At 42.0% G+C, this 17,088-nt stretch overlaps 1 protein-coding gene across 1 annotated transcript; it reads left to right on the top strand.

Annotated features, from left to right (window-relative positions):
• The first annotated feature begins 15,497 nt into the window (after positions 1 to 15,497).
• LOC118905330 (nucleophosmin) lies at positions 15,498 to 16,781 on the top strand. The gene has a single exon (XM_036871956.1). The coding sequence runs from the start codon at positions 15,586 to 15,588 to the stop codon at positions 16,468 to 16,470; it is 885 nt and encodes a 294-aa protein (XP_036727851.1). The 5' UTR covers positions 15,498 to 15,585; the 3' UTR covers positions 16,471 to 16,781.
• Positions 16,782 to 17,088: the final 307 nt, after the last annotated feature.

Genomic DNA, 17,088 nt, shown 5'->3' with positions numbered 1-17,088 from the left:
AAACACGGAGAACAGCACAAAATGTAAGCGCAGAGAGAAGAAATGTTATGTGGCTACCTCCTGATCCCAGGGAAGGACTAGGAAATTGAGCTTGTTTTTTGCATCAACTTTTGTCCACTGAGTTGCAGAGAAGAACCAAAAAAACCTCCTTTCTTCCTTTTTCTGTTGTTAGTGAATTTCAGAAAAGGACAAATACTGCCAACAAGAGCTGAGAACAGAGAGCTGTCCTAGGTGAATGATTACCAAAGGCTCGTTTTCCCTCTCTTAGTCTCCCTTCTAGGTTAGATCTTGAGATTTTTTTTTTTTTGTTCAGAAGCTCTGTTTGTAAAGTTCAGTAATTATTTTAAGAAGAATAGCTTCTTAACCTAATATAAATTAATAAAAACATTATTAATACATATAATATCCCTCACTGTTGTTTAAATTAACTGAACTCCATTTTGGGTCCTTCAGTTTCATTAAATCAGAATTCTGCTAGCAACAAAGCTTCTCCCAAAATAAGTATGGTGAGGACAGTTGCTGCAGGTGAAAAGTCAGGGGAATGCCCCTCCACCAAAAGACTTTATTTTGTGTTTCAATTTAATTAAAGCCAATTCCTGTTTTCAACCGCCCTGAGACACCCAGAATTTTTGGAATAATCTTACTGTTTAGTACTCCAGGGGGAGCCCAGAGAGAGTGCAAAGCTGGGGGTTGAGGTGGGACATTGTTTTCTTTTCTTTCCTTTTTTTTTTTGTTTTAATTAAAAGTCCAGCAAAATTTTATTTAGAGGTAAACAGAAAATTCACAGATATTATCATTTATTTTCTGCATTGGTATAAATTTTTACATTCCTGTGTAAAAGAGAATTACTCTGTTGTACTATAGAATTATTTCATTTCTTTTTTTCCTTAATTTTTTAAAAAAAATTATTTATTTATTTATTTATTTGTTTGTTTGCATTGGGTCTTCGTTGCTGCGCGTGGGCTTTTCTCTAGTTGAGGTGAGCGGGGGCTACTCTTTGTTGTGGTGCGCGGGCTTCTCATTGCGGTGGCTTCTCTTGTGGAGCACGGGCTCTAGGTGTTCACAGGCTTCAGTAGTTGTGGCACGCGGGCTCAGTAGTTGTGTCTTGCGGACTCTAGAGTGCAGGCTCAGTAGCTGTGGCGCACGGGTTTAGTTGCTCCGCGGCACGTGGGATCTTCCCGGACCAGGGCTCGAACCCGTGTCCCCCTGCATTGGCAGGCGGATTCTTAACCGCTGAGCCACCAGGGAAGTCCCAAGAACGATTTCATTTCTAATCGCAGCATGACAGACAATAGCTCCTGCAGATATTCTGACTCCATCTGGCTGTGACAGGGATTTTCCCAGGTTCCTCTTGGATTTTCAGATCATCATGTACCCAGGTTTCTTCAAAGGGGAATTTTTAAATAAAAATTTCTGAGTACTCTGATTCCACTTTTAAAGCAAACTTTACTCTCAGGGAACCATAATGTTTACACTGAACTTAGCAGAGCCTTCTCATCCTTGGTCAGGAAAGTATCATGATGGAATCCATCCAGCCTTGTGGGAGGTCCTTGAGGCTGCTGAGGTCGTTGGTGTCTGTTGAATGGCTTGTGGAAGTCGTGCTGCCTTGGGTGGGGGGTTAAAATCGTTCTCGAGGGGAACGTCTCTGTCCGAAGAGAAAATGAGTTTAGCTCAGAGGTCCTTGTTTTCCTTTCAATCAGAATTAGGAAACGCTTCCCGCTCTTCTAATAACATGGTGGATGAGAAGACGTCTACTGGAGACTGTCTAAGCTGTAAGGTTATAGCAGCTGCGACGCCCGAGTCTTTGATATAAATGATCCAGTCAATACAGGGTATAAATGCAAGCTCTGCATCGGATGGTGTGACCACAAACCGCAAGCACTATGGAAAAAATGCAAAAGAATTCATTGCTAATTACTATGAAAATGCAAACGTGGTCTTTATCAAGGGCAGGAAAGCCCTGACTCTGCCCAGGAGAGACAGAGGAGGAAGAAATGAAGGGACAACTTCAGCCAACACACTGTACTTTGTTTTGTCCTAAGCAGAATATATATGAATACATTAACAGCATGGGAGCCAGCCAGCAATACCATTATCCACAGGAGCATAGAAAGTGTGTGAACACTGTTTGAGTCTCTCAGGATATTCAGGTTAGTATGAGATTATAAATACCTCTTCTCCCCCGCCCTCCCCACCATCAGAGCATGAGTACCTTTGCACGAATTATCAAGGCACAGAAATACAGTCCTGGTATTAAGGACAGCCTATAAAAATGGGCTCAAAACAAGAGTCGCAGGAAACAGTTCGTGGCAACACAGTTTAGCCTGCTACCAAGTAGAAAGCCCGATGAGCATCTTCTTGCACTTCAGCCATGAGACAAGAAAATCAGACTGAATAGATTTTATAAAATTCCTAAATGACAGCTAACATACCTTTCCTTGGGAAAAGCCAAGAAATAAGCCATTAACTTTTTCTTTATCCCTAACTTAGCCAGCATCCAAAATGCAGTGCCACGCAGGATATTTATCCCACCGTCCTTTGCACAAATACAGATTTCCATAAAATCAATTAATCTTAGGGGTGAAAGGGGTCTTGGAGGTCATGAAGCCCAACCCCCTCCCCCTCCAACACTCCCACAGCCAGGAGATTATCCAGCCTGTGTTGAAAAACCTCCACTTGGGGAGCTTACCACTGTTTCAGGCAGCCCCTTCCACTGATGAAGAGTGACAGTTATTAGAATGTCCTAATAGCAGACTGAGATCTGCCTCCTGGTAATTTCCACCCACTGGTCCTGGTTTTCTCCTCTGAAGCATTTCAGAGTCTAACTCCCTCATTATCCCCATGACAACTCTTCAAATACTGGAAGGCAATGAGAGCCTTCTTCACCCAGGCTGTACATCCCCGGTTATCACACATCTTCATTTAGAGATAAACCCTTCATTCCCCCAGGACACTAACCTTGACTATATCCTACGTGGTCAATGTCTGCGTTAAAATACACTGACCAGAATGTGATACCATATTACCTTTGGGCCCTGGTGCGAAGGCTTCTGCCCTTTTCCAGGAACACACATTTTCCTACATGAGAATAAAAATTTTGTTCAATCACTCTCCGTAGTAATGCCTGCTACCAAAAGCATAGGTGGTTGGACTCAACACTAATGTCCCAAGAATAGGAGTTTTTCACAGCAAACATTACGTTATAAGACTTACTTCAGTTTAGTTCAATACATGGTTTCATACACTCATGATATAGAAGGCTTTACGCTAGTGGATATGGAAAATACAAGATGTTTACATGGAGTAGGAAAAAAATCAGAAGAAAGCACAAATAAGCTATAAAACAATACAGAAAGGGATAAGTACCCTAAAAGATATATACACAATTGCTATTAGATACAAAGGAAGTGGAGGGAATTCCCTGGCGGGCCAGTGGTTAGGACTCCGTGCTTCCGGTGCAGGAGGCCCGGGTTCCACCCCTGGTCGTGGAACTAAGACCCCGCAAGACCCGCAGTGCGGCCAAAAAAAAAAAGGCAATTGAAAAAAAGAACTATAGAAAGAAAAGGGTACAATGGCACTGGGAAAATAACAGCCCAATCAAACTGAAGTGCACAAAGCAAAAAGGGAAGGAATGGGATGTAAAGCTTCAGAATCTATCTGAAGAAGTTGGACATGTTTTAATAAATGCTTACTGATTACGCTAATTATATAAACTTGACAAATCACCTAGTCATGGCTGAGGACTTTTTTACTCAGTGTGGGAATCTCTGAGATATTCATTTCCATACTCTTAATATAGTCAAATAAAATTTCAGCCACACAAAAACAGTTAGAACGGCCATCATGAAAAAGAGGTAACAAATGCTGCAGAGGGTGTGGAGAAAAGGGAACCCTCTTGCACTGTTGGTGGGAATGTAAACTGGTGCAGCCACTATGGAGAACAGTATAGAGGCTCCTCAAAAAATTAAAGTAGAAGTACCATACCATCCAGAAATTGTACTTCTGGGAATATATCCAAAGGAAACAAAAACACTAACTTGAAAAAATCTGTACCCTGATGTTCACAGCAGCATTATTTATAATAGCCAAGATATGGAAGCAACTTAAGTGTCCATCCAAGGATATGTATATATATAGCAGGTATGTATATATATATATAGTAGATATATATATATAGTAGAATATTATTCGGTCATAAAAAACAAGGAAATCCTGCCATTTGCAACCACACACATGGATGGACCTTGAGGGCGTTATGCTAAATGAAATAAGTCAGACAGAGAAAGACAAATACTGTGTGATGTCACTTCTATGTGGAATCTAAAAACAAAACAAAACTCATCAAAAAAGAGATCAGATTTGTAGTTACCAGAGGCAGGGGCCTGGGGGTAGGGGAAATGGATGAAGGTAGTCAGAAGGTACAAACTCTCAGTTATAAGATAAATAAGCACTAGGGATGTAATGTACAACATGATGTCTACAGCTAACACTAAATCCTAAGAGTTCTCATCACAAGGAAAAACATTTTTTTTCTTTTTTGGCTTTTTCTTTTTTTATTACATCTATATGAGATGACGGATATTAAGTAAACTCTGCAGTAATCACAATATATGTAAGTCAAACCATTATGCTGTATGCCTTAAACTTATACAGTTTTATATATATATATATATATATATCAGTTATATCTCTATAAAACTGGAAAGAAAAACTAGAGGTATAGTGTATATAAATATTTTGGCAAACACAATAACAGCTAACATACTTTATTTCATACTATTCATATGTCAGGCACTGTACTAAGTGCTTTACATGAATGAACTCATTTAATACTTATAATGTCCATATGAAGTAGGAATTGTTATTTTCTCCTTTTCATAGAAGAAACTGAGGCACAGAGAGGTTAAGGAACTTGCCCAAGATCACACAGCTAGTGAGTAGGAGAGTTAAGACTTGAACCTAAAGTCTGGCTCCAGAGCGAATTTGCTACACCATGCTGCCTCTCACATTAAACATGCAGTTACTTAGTCTAACAACCTGTTTATAACCTTACTTATTCAGGCTTTTAAAAAGCTGTTTTTAGCCTACAGGATGAGCTCAAGCAACTTTTTGGGTTTATATCTATCTGTTCGTCTTCCAGAACGCTTACGCTATTCTGGATACTGATTAAGGGGCTCATTTAATGCGCTGAATCCCAAGAACTCTGAATCACCATGGAGAACAAGTCATTTCTCTATGGCTAACCACAGGAAAACTTGCCGGTGGTAAAAGTATATCTATAGACCATACACAGTTCCCCTCATCCCTCCTCTAGAGCAGTGTTCGTAATTAACGGAGACTCAAAGCTGCCACTCCCTCCCCACTTCCAGGATGGCTCACAGCTGAATGACTAGAGACAGATAAAAATGTAACCTGCTGTGAAAATCTCCAGGAAAGAAAATTCCACAGCCACCCCCCAGGTAACAAATCCCCTGGCCTGACCCCTTGGAGTCATGCCTATTCATCAAACGAGAAAGTTTATTTACAGACTTGCAATGAAACGGCTTTGTCCTCATTTCCTCAGGGGCCCTCAGGTCCCTGCAAACCTGCTTTGTTCCCCAGCAGCTGGCTCCGGCTCATTCTACGATCACTTAATTGGGTTGTGATCTGGTTTTCTGGTCCTGACTCTTCTGCCACCAAGGAAACTTGCTGAAGTTAGCAGACCCAGCAGAGGAGACTTAAGGGAATTTGGTCCCCCAAAAGAGAGATGTTCTCACTGACCAAAAATCTGCGCAGACATACAGATCCGAGGTTGCACCCACCCAGGAGGCTTGCCCTTCCTCCACCTTCGTCTCCGTGTCAGCTAAGCTGTCTGCTCTGATCGATCCTCCTTTTGGGGGGCTCACTGACTTTTCAAGTCCTCAGACACTCGCAGGACTGGGTTACACTGGGTAAGAGAGCCTCAGAGTCTGAACGGCAAGAAGCTTCCAGACTCTTGTAGTGAACACTCTTGCGCAGATCCTCAGGGCACAGCTGGGCCCTCCGCATCCTCCCACCAGAAGGAGAGGAGCAAAGGGCACAGTCATCCCTCCTTTCATCTCGTACTGATGAGACAGGAGGGGAGGGGGGCAGGGCACAGCCTTTAAAATAATGACACGGCCGTTGAGGATGTGACATAAACTGGTTAGAACCTACTAGGTCCAAGATGGCAGAAGATTTGACTTCCTGTAGACCTTGAGCCGCACTATATGCTCATTATAACACAATAGCATCCAAATGACACACCCACAGATGCCATGACAGTTCTGAGGCCAACCATAAAAGGCCAAATAGTGGGCGGTGGCCCAGTTCCCGGAAAGCCCTGCCCCTTCCCCAAAATAATTGGAATAATCCTCCCACTCAGCCTATGCAATTACGCAGCCCATATTTCGGGGCCCCTCTTGCCTTCTGAGATGGACCACATTCTATCTGTGGAGTGTATCTCCCAGGGCCACTCTCACCTTCTGAGACGGCCCGCACTCTGTCTGTGGAGTGTATATCTCTCTCAATAAATCTACTTCTTACCTATCACTTTGCCTCTCGCTGAATTCTTTCTGCGCCGAGATATAAAGAACCTGAGCTTCACTAAGTCCTGAGACCAAGTGAGTGATTTCAAGGAAAAGACAGTGGGTTTGAGTCGAGCCCATGGGTTCAAGCCCCAATCTGAGTTTTGGCTGGGATCGAATCCCATGTGAGGCACGATTGGGTTCGAGTCCCAATCTGAGGAGTGTGGCTTCAGCTGGGGGTTGAAAAGTTCTCCTGGTATTGCTGTGTCTGGGAGGCGAGTATCCCACTATGAATGACTCCACTCAGAACAGTAGAACCTCACATCACCAGCGTCTCCCAACTCCAACCAGCCCCTGGCTGGTTGTCAGTTCACGAGGGAGAAGGATGCTTTCACATTCCTCTACGCTTTGTTCATTTATTCAATGAACACTTATCAAGCATCTACCAGGTTGCCCCAGATACTGCACCAAATGCTTGGGGGCACAAGGACGAGTAAGTCACTGCCCGTACCTTCCAGGTGAGATAGACCAATTATAAAATGAATCACTGATTCAGAGTGGTGTGAGCCCTATACCTGCAGTGGTGTGCTCACAGGTCATGCAAAGGCACAGCAAGAAATAAATAACTGCCTGGAGAAGGTGCAGGATGTGAAATTTCAGCTGAGCCTTGAGAATGGAGGGGAGTATGCGTGAAAGGCCAGGGGAATCAAATACTCCTGTCAAAGAAAGCACCTTGAACAAGATACCGAGATATAAAACTAGGTGCCATATGAGGGAAGAGAGAGTCTACTCTGGTGGGTAAGGGTTGAGGCAGGGAGGAGAGGCCAGAGCGAGTAACTTGAAAGATAGGTTGTGACCGCGCTGTGAAGGCCTTGCCAAGGAATCCGGTCCATGCAGCGGGCCACAGGATGCAGGCGAGCCAGGAGTTTTACTCTGCATTTTAGGAAAATCCCTCTGATATGGACCAAGTACTGGAGGTGGAGTAAATAATTAGAAGCTCATTCTAACACTCCAGATGCCTTTCTGTTGTTCTCCGTGCCTACACGTGCGGAGGGGGTTGTGGGGAGAGCGTGACGGCTGCTGTCAGAGGCTGGAAGGCGTGTCCTGAGGGAGAGGGCTCGGCCCCCTTCTCTAGAGGCCCCGCATGGGATGAGTCCCCGCGGAAGAGTGAGATTTCCCCTCGAGAGGAGGTTGGGCAGTGAGGATGCAGAGCGTGTACAAGCGGTGCCAGGCCGCGGACTTGGAGAGGGTGGTTGTTCTACTCCATGCTCTTCTTAAATCCACTTAGAGTCACACACTACGCTCAGGACCTACAAAAGGATTCCCCCAAGGACGGCCCTATATGAACCTCCTTCTGTGTGTGAGAGATACACTATGTTTTTAAATTTTTTGGCTAAGAGACAACACAGAGATTGGTGGCTAATATAAAAACTGCTGAATATTACTTAATGTACATTGCACGCAAGAAGGAGCCAGCAAAGCAAATATTTACTAAGCCCCTTTTGAATGCCAGGGCCAAGTCCATAGCACAACTCAGCTTTTATCTTGAAGGCTCTAGTTCTAGCTTGCCAGGGTAGCTACCTTTATTGATCACCGACTCAGTGCCAGACTTCATACTAGCTGCCTTATCATACAAGTCTTAATCTGCACAAACAGCACACGAAGAAGGTATTACTGTTCCTATTTTACAGATATTGAAAAGGAAGCACAGAGGGTAAATAACTTACCTAAGTCAAGGTGCTGGAGGGTTTCAGAGAGGGGATTGGATCTGAAAGCCGGTTACCTCCAAGTCCTACATCTTGCCCCAAGCTGCCACCTTGGGGAGGTCAGGTGAGCTCTGAGAGGTGTTCTGACCCAGAACACGGAAGCCGATGTTGGAGCTGGGAAAGACAAGAGATGCAGGGTGTGGCTCTGGGCAGCAATACTCTTTAACCTGCTTTTTCTAAGTGACGCTGCTATCATTTCAGGGTTTTTCCAACCATCTTTTAGGATAGAATGAGGAATGGGTCATCGACCCTAGGAGGCCAAAGTGACTCACCTTCTAGCTCTGCCTTTAGAGCCTCTTTCTTGGGGAGCATAACCCAGGTCAGCATCCCCCAAAGTGTGTTTAGGGAAATAACGTTCCTGAGAAGTAACTTTTTCAAAAAGTAAAAAAGCTTATTTAGTTTTGTGTAATGCAACAGTTCAAAAACTCACTTGACCACAAAGCCTTTTTTCCATACAACACTTGGCACCCTGCAGAACCGACAGTTCCCAGAACACAGGGTGACAAGGGCTGAGAAGCAATATTCCCCAAGGCAATCCCAATATCCAGATGTGAATTAGCCTCTCGGGTGATGATTCCACCAGAGCCTGCTGCAGGCGCTGTGGGTGTGAAGAGCTGGAAAGGTGCCATGTTCTGATGACTAATCAGGGGAGTCACTAACTCCTTTGAGTCTCAGTTTCCTCATCTGTGAAATGGAAGCAGCATGAAGTTGTCTCGGGGATTAATGAAATAATGCATTGAATGGGTTAATATAACTGCCTGACACATAATAAGACTCAAGGAATGTTAGCGATTACCTTTTAAAATCATATGAAAAGCTGGAGGTAAAGTTACATGAGATTTGTGGAAATACTCTATAAACCCAATAACACTGTTAATGTCAATTATTATCAAACATTCCTGGTCTCTGTAAAATGCCACAGTTCCAGGTACAGTTCTCTGTGTGTAAAGAAAATACCCAGTCGCTGAAGGCTGATCACTCAGCTTGTTAAGGCTTCATTATTCTCGCGGCCCTGACCCGCAATGGAAAGAAACAAAAATCCTCCTTTTCCCCCTCTATAAATGGAAATTACTTTTCAAGAGGCCACTTCCTTTTGAGTGAGAAGTGGAAGTACTTGGGTAGGGGTCTTTGTAATGAATAAAGTGTATGAAAGCTAAGAACATTTATGCACATTATAAGAAAGTTTTAATAGAGTAATCTGCTCTATTCTCTACAGTAGAACAACCATCCTCTCCAAGCTAGAGTTTCTAGCTATACACTAGAATTTCAAATATCCATGGAAACAGGCCTTGCGAAATAATCCACTGTGTGAATATTCCGCAGCAGGCCGGGCATGGAGCTTCTAGAAGCAGCGGTGGGCCCTCTCTCTGTATACATAGGCTCTGGTGAACAGTTTTCTCATGTAAGCAGGAGCTCTGTGAATGTATCCTTTTCCACAGCTCTTGTTTCCTTGTCTAGACTCTAGAAGGAAGAAGGTGACACCTTCAGCCTAAGTCTGGCAGGTTGGGGCCCAACAGGGTGGGATCCAGACACCTGAAGAGTTTAGCATCCTTCCCGAAGGGGCTAACTGCCTGCCAAGGTGCCCAGAACATGCCGGAAGAGACTGCTCTAAGGCACCGTGGGCACTTGATACGTGAGCAGCACCCAGCACCCCCAAACCCCCCAGATAACTCTGCTCACTTGGTCAGCAGCACCCAGATACTCCAGCCCCTAGTTCTCCCGCAGGTGTGTGGGCAGAGCACGAACTCAGAAACAGGAGCCCCTGCTCACGCCCTCCTGCTCCCTGCTTTCTTCTCTCGTCTCCTATCCTGTCCACACCCCTCCACCTTCCTCGCTCTCTTTCTCTCTTTCCCCCAAAGAAAACGTCTTACCCATGATAACACTTCCCGGTCTACAAGGCAATTTTACAATTGCCCTGACACATGGGCTTGGGAGCCAAGAGAGGATTCTGTGTTTCAATCTAGCTCAGGACTCACCAGCATGTGCCCTTGGGCACATAAAAGTCAGCTAAGAATACCTACCTCACAAAATTGTTGGGAAGACTAAATATTCTAATAACGTATTAGAGAATTTTCCACTGGGATTGGCATGGAGAAAGTACTCATTTAGTAGCAGCTATTAGTATTATGTCCCTCTAAGTTAGGGGCTAATAGCACCATTTTACATAAGAGCAAACTAAGGCATAAAGGGAGGATGGGATTGCCCAAGGCCATTCAATTAATAAGAAACAGAACTAAACTGAACCTAAGGCACACGACTCCCTGGACAATTTTTACCAACACAAGAAATGTATCTCTTAGTAACACAGATAATGATTCTGTGAGATTGGCTTTATTTTTCTGGCTCTAGCGGCCAAGAACTGACATGATTCCCACCATCCTACAGTGGTCGGGAAATTATGGTCTGATTTGAACAATTCATAGCTTTACACAAGAATATATGTATATATGTATTATACATATATGTGTGTATATTTGTATATTAAACCACAATTTTTTTGTCTAAGAAAACTGTAGGTAGGTTAGGGATAGAAAATCTGCAGTGACATTCAGGGGACATTCAAGAACAAAGCACAGACCATTCAGCGATGGGAGAGGAGAGAGAAAACAAATTCAGCCTCCATGTGATTCCAACGTTGCTGCAGCGTTGCTGAGTCAGGGTTTTCATTTCTTCAAAGAAATGTTTGCTGTAGCTCTTATATTTCACCAGCCAGCCTGTGCTCAGTGCTTCATAAATTCAAAATAAGAATACACACCTTTTTAAGATGCAAGAACACACAATAATACTGCATAGTGCTGAGAAAGCACCATCATTTGGTACAATATAGTTGATGTATAAGAGAAGAACTTTTCCGAATACAGTTTGGATAGTTATTATCTTAGAACTTGAGAAAATACACATAAACAAAGACATTATCAAATATAATCATGTTGAGAAATCAGAAAACTTTACTAGAACCTAAATAAAACACTCACAAATAAAAACTACCTTTTATTACAACCTGCCTGCAAACTAGATGGACAACTGCTTTCAGGTTAAAATCAGGAGCCCTTTAAAATGCATTAATTAATACTGGACCCATTTGAAAACCCCAAAATGTAGAAGCTGGGGGAGGGGAGTTGCAAATAGTTTCCTGGATCCTCTGGAACCGCCCCATGAACTCTCGATCCTGGGTATTCTTATACTCTGACTTCCTAGAGCTGCCCAGGTCTTAGCGCCTTATAAGGAGAGGAAGGCCTGGGAAATCCAAAGGCATCTCCATGGAATCACTGTATAAATGAGTCATTTCACTCAAAGTATATAGAATTTTATTTCCTATAATCAGTATACTTCTAGTATCTAGTATTAAATATACCTTTTTTTTAAATTAAGACTTTAGTTTTTTCAGAGCAGTTTTAGATTCACAGCAAAACTGAGCAGAAAGTACAGAGATTTTCCCATCTACCTTCTGCCCCCCACACGCACAGCCTCCCCCATTACTAACATCCCCACCAGAGTGGTGCATCTGTTACAATCGATGAACCTACAGTGACACGTCACAATCACCCTAAGTCCATAGTTTGCACTACAGTTCACTCTAGGTGTTGCACGTTCTCTGGGTTTGGACAAGCATATAATGATATGTATCCACCATCACAGTATCGTACAGAGTATTTCCACTGCCCTAAAAATCCTCTGTGCTCTGCCTATTGATCCTTCTCCCTCCCGCTCCCCACCTCAACCCCTGGCAACCACTGATCTTTTCACTGTCTCCATGGTTTTGCCCTTTCCAGAACATCATATAGTTGGAATCATGCAGTATGTAGCCTTTTCAGAATGGCTTCTTTCACTTGGTCATATGCATTTAAGTTTCTTCCATGTATTTTCATGAGTCAATAGCTCATCTCTTTTAGCACCAAATAATATTCCATTGTCTGGGTATGCCACATTTTATTTATCCATTCACCTACTGAAGGATAATAATATACTTTTAATCACAAACAGTGCAAATAATATGGAAGTAGGATGCAATGTATAAACTCTCAGAGTTTTAGAGTCTAAGAGTTAAATCATTTCAGAGTAGAAAGCTAGGAGGAGATAGGTTTAAATCTTGGCTTTACTACTTATGAGCTATGCACTTTTGCACAAAACATTTATCCTCTACGGGCCTTTATTTACTCAGTTATGATATAAGGATAATAATACATACCTCCAAAGTGCTATGAAGAATGGATAAAACCACATGCATAAAAACTCACAGCTGAACAGACAGCGAGAGTTCTGTAAATGGTGGTTGAATTTGAATCTGAATTGAATCTGAAGCCAGACGTGTCCAGTTCTTGACAGCAAATACAGGTGGCTTCCAGTTCCCTCCCTGCCCTCACCCCACCCTGAATCCCTGGAGTCACATTCAGAGAATAGGGGTTTTCAATTCATCTGAGTGATCTTTCCTTCAGAAGATCTCAAAATTCTTAGACATAACTTCATTCTCAGAAAGTAAAGAATCATATATTTTCTTTGAAAGCACCAGTTTCCAAACATGAGGGGGTTTTATTTATTTTATTTTGTTTTGAGGAAGACAATCTTTATTAAACTGAAATTTTATTTTGAAGCACGATATCTATAAAATCAGTAAAATCTGTGTGTACATGATGGTGAAGGCTTGTGAGTTTGGAACGGGGTAGGGTCTGGCCTCTAGCCAGCTTGTCTTCTCTCCAATGACCAACCTCCTCTACATTCCCCCAAACCCCCCAGATAACTCCCAGAAATCCCTAGGATGGTTTGAAAACTTCTGTTCTAAAGGAACAGATAAGCCTTCTCATTCTAGGGTAGGAGAGCTGCCAGGAATATTCTGCTACAGCAATCATGACCGTGATCCTGTTCTTTCATCAGTCAGATGAAAATATATGTAATCCTGGGAAAATCGGGACATTAAATACCAATGGGGTCACCATCTATTGAGAATTCACAGCCAAATAGAGATCTGCCCCCTTATTTCATTTCAAATTCTTGTGATCTTTAAAACTATCTTGGGTCAGTTAATTAACAAAGGCTTAAGGTGGGATTTACTTCAACCTGACTTGTTAGCCCATCCTTAGTATTGGTTTGGTGATGAGTGAAATAAATGAAGGTCAAATAGGGTATTTCTGATTTGGGCACAAGAGAGCAAAACTGGATGGGAATGTAAGTTGGTACAGCCACTACGGAAAACAGTATGGAGGTTCCTTAAAAAACTAAAAATAGAGTTTCCATATGATCCAGCAATCCCACTCCTGGGCATATATCTGGAAAAAACTATAATTTGAAAAGATACATGCACCACTATGTTCATAGCAGCACTATTCACAATAGTCACAACATGGAAGCAACCTAAATATCCATCGACAGATGAATGGATAAAGAGGAAGTGGTATATATATACAATGGAATACTACTCAGCCATAAAAAAGAATGAAATAATGACATTTGCAGCAACATGGACGGACCCAGAGATTATCATACTAAGTGAAGTGAGCCAGAAAGAGAAAGACAAATACCATATGATATCATTTATACGTGGAATCTAAACTACGGCACAAATGAACTTATCTATGAAACAGAAACAGACTCACAGACATAGAGAACAGACTTGTGGTTGCCAAGGGGGGAGGTGGGGTGGAGGAGGGAAGGATTGGGAGTTGGGGATTAGCAGACGCAAACTATTATATATAGAATGGATAACAACAAGGTCCTACTGTATAGCACAGGGAACTATATTCAATATCCTGTGATAAACTATAATGGAAAAGGAATATGAAAAAGAATGGCTATATATGTATAACTGAATCACTTTGCTATACAGCAGAAATTAACACAACATTGTAAATCAACTATACTTCAATTTAAAAAAAAGAGACAGCAGAACTGCCAGATTCAATACTCTGCAGGTTTAAATTCATCTAATGGTTAGTACCTAGTGGCAGACATCCTCCAGAAGACTATAAAGACAGATGCAATCCATTTGGGTCTAAATTGAGCAAAGTAGGCACAGTGACATAAGAGTATATTATAGACGAGGCCTTGCCCTGGTGTCGAGTATACTTCAATCTCCCAAGCAGAAGGAATAAAGAAAGTACCATGCTTTAATTTGGTGGCTATTTATACATCTTTGTAATTACAGTTGTGAAAGCAATGTCTTTTGTAAGGGAGTTTGGGCTAAAAGCATAGTTGTAAGAATCTGGATAATAGCTTTCCAGTAGCTATTTGTATTTCTCTTCACATTGACTATTGGTAGTAACTTTAGACTTTATTTACAGAAATGTGCTCCATGCTGTTTAATCTAAGATTACTTCATTTCAGGAAGGAGAAAGACCCTCTTTACTTGGTTGGAAGCAGACAGAGGATATCTGCACGAATACTCTGTAGCCCTGAACATTTTCCCCAGGGCCACGCATAACACACAAACCCTTTGAACTATCAAGTAAAAGTGACTACACAGCACTTTGCAACTTAAGCTCTTCTTTTAAATAATACATATTACTATTTTCAGTCATAAATTCACTTTCATGCAAACCCTACTTATAAAAGCTAAGTGTTAATGATACACAAGCTGCAGTATTTTCTACATAGCCTGTTATCCATTAATAGAGCTTGCTTCACTCTCTTGGAAAATGGGCCTTTTCAAATCAGTGAGTGGCTCTAATCTAATAAATTAGATCAGTCTGGATTTTTTACACTCTGCTCTTTTTTTTTTGCCCTTTTCCATCTTATACTTAAACTAAAGAGATTTATTTAGTCCCAGACTTTGTGTTTGCTCTTGGAGAGATGCAAGAAAAATTTCCTGGAAGCATCACATTTTCCTAGTTGTGAACTGGAGAGAAGCAGTGTGTGTGGGGCTGTGAGACACCGAGCGGGCAACCTGGAAACAGAACCTGCCGCTCAGCGTTATGGCTAAAGATTTGGAAGTGCCAATATTCTGGTCTGAACGGGTGGCTGAGTTTCATAAATATCCCTACTGTTGTGTGATTAGCCACAGAAAGGAGAAACTATGAGTCACGGAAATGCAAGCAAATTAAAACGAACAGATAAATGAAAACCCAGAAGAAAACAAAACTGTGATTCAGTGCCGTATGCAGGAATAAAATGCTGTGTCGTTGCCAGTGGCCACAAATCACACTCCAATGCCTGCTGGAGAGTTTAGGAATTCACAGGACCGGACTCAGATTCAAGATGGAAGACCAAGCTGGTCTGATTCCGTCTTGCGCGACTGTTCTTTCGAACGGTAGTCTTTTATCTCCGTCCATTTTCTCTCCTACCGAAGTGCGTGCCACCAACCCATGGAAGATTCGATGGACATGGACATGAGCCCACTGAGGCCCCAGAACTATCTTTTCGGTTGTGAACTAAAGGCCGACAAAGATTATCACTTTAAGGTGGATAATGATGAAAATGAGCACCAGTTATCTTTAAGAACGGTCAGTTTAGGGGCTGGCGCAAAGGATGAATTGCACATTGTCGAAGCAGAGGCAATGAATTATGAAGGCAGTCCAATTAAAGTAACACTGGCAACTTTGAAAATGTCTGTGCAGCCAACGGTTTCCCTTGGGGGCTTTGAAATAACACCACCTGTGGTCTTACGGTTGAAGTGTGGTTCAGGGCCTGTGCATATTAGTGGACAGCACTTAGTAGCTGTGGAGGAAGATGCAGAGTCAGAAGATGAAGAGGAGGAGGATGTGAAACTCCTAAGTATATCTGGAAAGCGTTCTGCCCCTGGAAGTGGTAGCAAGGTTCCACAGAAAAAAGTAAAACTTGCTGCTGATGAAGATGATGATGATGATGATGACGACGACGATGATGATGAAGATGATGATGATGATGACTTTGATGATGAGGAAGCTGAAGAAAAAGCTCCAGTAAAGAAATCTGTACGAGATACTCCAGCCAAAAATGCACAAAAATCAAACCAGAATGGAAAAGACTCAAAACCATCAACACCAAGATCAAAAGGTCAAGAATCCTTCAAAAAACAGGAAAAAACTCCTAAAACACCGAAAGGACCTAGCTCTGTAGAAGACATTAAAGCAAAAATGCAAGCAAGTATAGAAAAAGGTGGTTCCCTTCCCAAAGTGGAAGCCAAATTCATCAATTATGTGAAGAATTGTTTCCGGATGACTGACCAGGAGGCTATTCAAGATCTCTGGCAGTGGAGGAAGTCTCTTTAAGAAAATAGTTTAAACAGTTTGTTAAAATTTTCCGTCTTATTTCATTTCTGTAACAGTTGATATCTGGCTGTCCTTTTTATAATGCAGAGTGAGAACTTTCCCTACCGTGTCTGATAAATGTTGTCCAGGTTCCATTGCCAAGAATGTGTTGTCCAAAATGCCTGTTTAGTTTTTAAAGTTGGAACTCCACCCTTTGCTTGGTTTTAAGTATGTATGGAATGTTATGATAGGACATAGTAGTAGTGGTGGTCAGACAAATGGAAATGGTGGGGAGACAAAAATATACATGTGAAATAAACTCAGTATTTTAATACAGTAAAAAAAAAAAAAAAAAAAAAAAAAGATGGAAGACCAAGCACATGCATCAGCCTACCTTACCTCCTCTTGTGTCCTACTGAAATGGGAGAAAAGTTATTTGTTTTTTAAATGAACCTATAACTGTGCTGGCAAGAAAGGAATCAAGCAGAAGAACAGAAAGTCTGAAGGAAAGAGGAAGAGAGAAAGCAAATATGGTCAAATGAACAAAGAAAACGAAGTAGTGAAAACAGCACTTCAAAACTACAGTGCTCAATGAAACTTCAAGATTTAGGTTAACTAATGAAACCAAAAGGGGACCCT

The sequence above is a fragment of the Balaenoptera musculus genome, chromosome 12, assembly GCF_009873245.2.
Source record: "Balaenoptera musculus isolate JJ_BM4_2016_0621 chromosome 12, mBalMus1.pri.v3, whole genome shotgun sequence".
Classification (NCBI taxonomy): Eukaryota; Metazoa; Chordata; class Mammalia; order Artiodactyla; family Balaenopteridae; genus Balaenoptera; species Balaenoptera musculus.
The sequence above is the reverse complement of the archived record's forward strand: the minus strand, read 5'-3'. Positions and strand labels throughout refer to the sequence as shown.

Bases quoted from the DNA above. Each gene is read 5' to 3' on its own strand.
- LOC118905330 (XM_036871956.1), top strand. From the start codon at position 15,586: ATGGAAGATTCGATGGACATGGACATGAGCCCACTGAGGCCCCAGAAC.